The 4,600-nt window shown below is 37.5% G+C and overlaps 1 protein-coding gene across 1 annotated transcript; it reads left to right on the forward strand.

The window, feature by feature from the left end:
• Nucleotides 1-1,270: 1,270 nt before the first annotated feature.
• LOC129216457 (protein GVQW3-like) lies at nucleotides 1,271-1,723 on the forward strand. Its single transcript, XM_054850670.1, has one exon. It carries the CDS (start codon nucleotides 1,271-1,273, stop codon nucleotides 1,721-1,723), a length of 453 nt encoding a protein of 150 aa, XP_054706645.1.
• The last annotated feature ends 2,877 nt before the right edge of the window (nucleotides 1,724-4,600 follow it).

Below are 4,600 nucleotides of genomic sequence, written 5' to 3' on the forward strand. Positions count from 1 at the left end.
AAATGGTTGGCGAGAATTTCGCAGTGCTGCTTATGCTCTGCTCAAGCGCCTCTGCTTGCAACCTGTGTTTGAAAACAAAGTTCATTGTAATAGTCGCGATTGTCATAAAGTTCTGTATTTTTAAAACTCTGAACGATATTCTTGATCTAATTAAACAATTATTTGAACACAATATGTATCAAGTTTTTAAATGTTGCAAGTCGTGTATGGATATTACGCTAGTTAAATTTTGTATTGAGACTTATAAATTTTGTTTACAAATGCTACTTGTGCAGTCGTGAAAGCTTGGCTTCATATTTTAACTCGCATTATATTTAAAATCCTTGAAACTTATGTTTTATCACATACAATCTTATTTTGTGAAACAACCACGAATTTTGTTAGCGTTACTAAAAAGATGTTATATTGTTGACTAATATAATGTAAAAAATATATGAATTTTTTAGGATATATTTGACATTTCTTTTAATTTAGTATTGATTCAATGTATTTCAATTCGTAAATATACTTCAGTTTGATTCTTCTGTGTGTTGAAGTTACGCATAATTCAAATTGCAGACGATATTCCTTTTATAGTTTCCGAAAAATATTAAAATGCATTTTACTTATGAGTTAAAATCTAGTTGGGTTGTGGAACAGTCAAAAAATATTAAGAATGTTTCCTACCTTTCCTGCAATCCTACTGGTGATTAAAAAGTTAAAGTTGAAAATAAAGAATGATAACGGAATATCATATCAATTTATTTTAAATACTAATAAAATCTCGGTTGTGTTTCTTTAAAAAAAACCCTATATTGTCCCCTCAAAGCAACAGTAAGATATCTTAGTGTTATATCCGTGATTAGGTATGTTACTGTTGTTCTGAAGCTATGATGGTATTTTAATTTTGCATTAAAAAAATCCGAGTTTAGACCAAAATATCTAGGACAGCATCAAGACAAGTAAAAAAAAAAAAAAAAAAATTCTAAAGATGGAATGGCAGATCTACCATGTTGCAATAGCAAGGGGCTCCCAGGACCATAAGGCTATAAAGATAATTCAAAATTGCAGCCTTTTTTTTTATTTTTTTTACTTACGAGGTCTGATCGAAAAGTTGCAGGACTTTTGAAATTGCGCGGGAACAGAGAGTGCTAGAGACTTCCGGTTGACAGCATTGTTTAGAGAAAGTCTTCCCGAGCACAGCTGTTGTTTCATAATATTGATAACCTTCTCCAAACGGAAGTTACAGCTGTTTTACTGAAGCCACTTCTTTGTTTCTAGCTTTTTCGTAATGGACAGGAAAGTAGAGCAGCGCGTTTGCGTCAAACTTTGCGTGAAATTGGGCAAATCATTCGTGGAAACTTTCCAAATGCTTCAGGACGCTTTCGATAATGAAGTGCTGAGTCGTTCACGGTGTCATGAGTGGTTCAAACGGTTCAAGGAAGGCAGAACTTCAACGACAGATGACCCTCGTTCAGGAAGGCCTTCAACTTCAACTGACGATGCTCAAGTGGCCAAACTGAATGCCCTAGTGCGTTCCAATCGACGTTTAACGATTCGAGAGATGGCAGAGGAGTGCCACATCTCATTTGGGTCATGTCAGGAGATCCTGACCGAAAAAATTGGAGATGAGAAGGGTTGCAGCCAAATTCGTTCCACGTCTGATGACAGGATCAGAAAGCGCACCGCCTGGAGATTTGTCAGGAGCTCTTGCAAATGGCCAGTTCCGACGAAAACTTCTTGAAAACCATCATCACAGGTGACGAAAGTTCGGTTTATGCCTACGACATGGAAACGAAGGTGCAGTCGTCCCAGTGGAAGTCAAAAGGCTCACCAAGACTCAAAAAAGCTCGTCAGGTGAGATCGAACTGTTTTCTTTGATTCGAATTCATTTTGATTCTTTGATCAAGTTGTGGGGCCGATTTTGACCTTCTGCCCCACATGCCTGGAAAGGGATATCTATCCCCTGAACCTTCATTCCGCTACAAATAGCCTCCCTCGCATTTTTAAACGTCTTTTAGGTTAAGATGAGTTGACCTTTTTGTCGCGGCGCGGCGGTACATTTTTCCCGTGCAGGAAATAAGTTCAGACCCCCGAGCAGTTGCATCTCATAAAATAGAGAGTTAGAAATAAACACATTTTGGCGGGAAAGTTTCCCTCCGCTTGTTTTGAGTAAGCGACACTTGGAATTTTCTGTGACACCCGCAGTGGGTCAAAAGGGGTTAGCTTCTTTCGGACATTTCAAACATTTTCCCCCTTTCCGAGTCATAGCTGTAGGATATAACTTCTGAAGTTCTGACATTTTCGAGCCCATAAAATAGAAGACTTGGGAATAACAAAATTCCATTCTGACACTTTGCGACACTCCGTACCCCATAAAGCATAGGGTTTTCCTGGAAGCTGGATCTCCAGATGTTGAACTATGATCCCCTGAGAATGTGCCCCGATCAGGGAACTTTATCCCCCAGTATAAAACAAGGAGTTAAGATTTTTCGGGAGGAGAAGAGATAGTTTTGGAAGGTAGAGGAGACGATCTTTCGAGAGCTCGGCGTTTCTCCGAGACGTTTGTCCGGAGTCATGATAGAAACGCGCTGCGCCTTTGGATGACTTAATGGAGAAAGGACCGAAATCTTGGTACGTACAATACTAGCTCCCACTTCCCACAACTTAATTTAAACCAGTAGATTAAAGTTTAATTCCTTTGGAGAGCAGAATCATGATGTACTTAATTATTGAAATCTTTAATGTTTTGAATATAAATATTTAACTCCTAACTAAATATCTAAGCTTAGTTTAGAACTGTATATGTACTATTTTATTTAATAAACTTTCAAGGTGCAAAAATGAATCCAACTATTTTTCCTACAGTCCAAAAGTCCACCAAATCATAACACAACGCATTGTACGAACTCCACTATGGGGTACCGGCCCAGCAGTAAATGATGCCGTGACCATTCCGAACGGTTATTGACGACGCGAAATTTATGTTAGTGAACGGCAACAGTAAATGATGTGCAAATTTGAATGTTTATTGATTACGCGATTTTTAATTTAGTCAAAGGCAACATTAAATGATACCGTGACTTTTTCTATTTTGCTAGAGAAATTACTTTGTTTGCATTCATTATAGTTGGATTCATCTTATCACTTTATACTTGTAATATTATATCACTTTTAAATAAGACTCAATTATTTTCTCGGATTTTAAATGGTGTCTATTTCTTTACGTAGTCATGTCTAAAAACAATTTAAGGCTCTTGAAATTTTTTTGTTTGAATTTATACTTGCTGATTTTTTTGTGAAATGAAATTATTATTTATCGCTTTAATTTTTCTCTATTATGACGGATCGATATTGAAAATGTATTTTATTTGTGTTCTTTTGAGAAAATTTATTGCGTTATTATTTGTTTATTGAAATATTTTGCCAAAGAAAAAAAAATTGTAATCATGCAAAATACAAACTCCGAAAATCCTCCCGCTGGTGCTAATTCCCTCCCCATTATTTCAAAACTAGCCACCTTTCAGTCCCTTATCCCACAATTCGATAACTCTTCTGCTGTCACACCCCGATATTTTGTACAATTAGTTGATAGTCTTACCACCGCATCCAATTGTTCCGATGAAGAGAAATTGTTTGTTATAAAATCACGAATCCGAGGTGACGCATTAAACCACTTGATAAACTGCCCGGATCTATCTTCTGAGCTTAATTATGATAATTTCAAAACTAAATTCTTAGATTTTTTTGAAATTAAATCCAGTTTAACATCACGACAACAGCTATTTTCATCGTGTAAAATGTACGAAAAGGAGCCAGCTAAGCACTTTGCTGCTAGGGTAGCAACCGCCACATTGAAATTTTTTGGCGACATCGCGTTAGAAAACAATGACGTTAAGAAAATTTATAATAACACAAAATTGTCCAAATTCATTGACGGCTTACGCCCAGAATTCAAACAATCAGTCTTAATGAAAAATCCCACGGAATTCCAGGAAGCGGTCGACTTCGTGGAATTACTACAGTTGAACAGAATTGAAAATGAACACGCAGTAAATAACACAAAAACTCAGACAACAACCTCGCCGACTAACAGCGATTTTGCTACCATCCTGTCCGAACACGCGCGTGCCACGCACGAAATGATCTCATCCTTAACTAAAGATATCCAGGATTTAAAAATCTCTTCAAACTTTCGTGAATATCGAAATCAATATCAACCCAGAACAAATAACTTTAGAACTCCACCTAATTATAGGCAAAATTTTTCAGGCAATTACAGATCAGAAAATACACACGGGCAAAATAATTCCCGAAACTTCAGACCTCCACCCACATACGAACAAAACTATGCGCGACATTGCGAAATTTGCAATAGGACGAATCATTACACTAGCGAATGTTATTTCCGAAATCGCACAAGAAATGACATCCCCGTCCTCCCCCCGCAGAATCAGTTCTCCAGCAGATCCCCTTACAACAACTCTTATCTCCCGCGCCAAAGTTTCCATCCTCACTTTCAGTCCCAGACCGAGAATAACAGAGATCAGCAGTGCGCTTTTCCTCCATTTCACCCCTCTACAAATCATCGTCCTTTAAACTAGAAGTGGGGCTCGCAGGA

This window comes from Uloborus diversus, chromosome 2 (assembly GCF_026930045.1).
Source record: "Uloborus diversus isolate 005 chromosome 2, Udiv.v.3.1, whole genome shotgun sequence".
In the NCBI taxonomy this organism is placed as follows: Eukaryota; Metazoa; Arthropoda; class Arachnida; order Araneae; family Uloboridae; genus Uloborus; species Uloborus diversus.

Bases quoted from the DNA above. Each gene is read 5' to 3' on its own strand.
- LOC129216457 (XM_054850670.1), top strand. From the start codon at position 1,271: ATGGACAGGAAAGTAGAGCAGCGCGTTTGCGTCAAACTTTGCGTGAAA.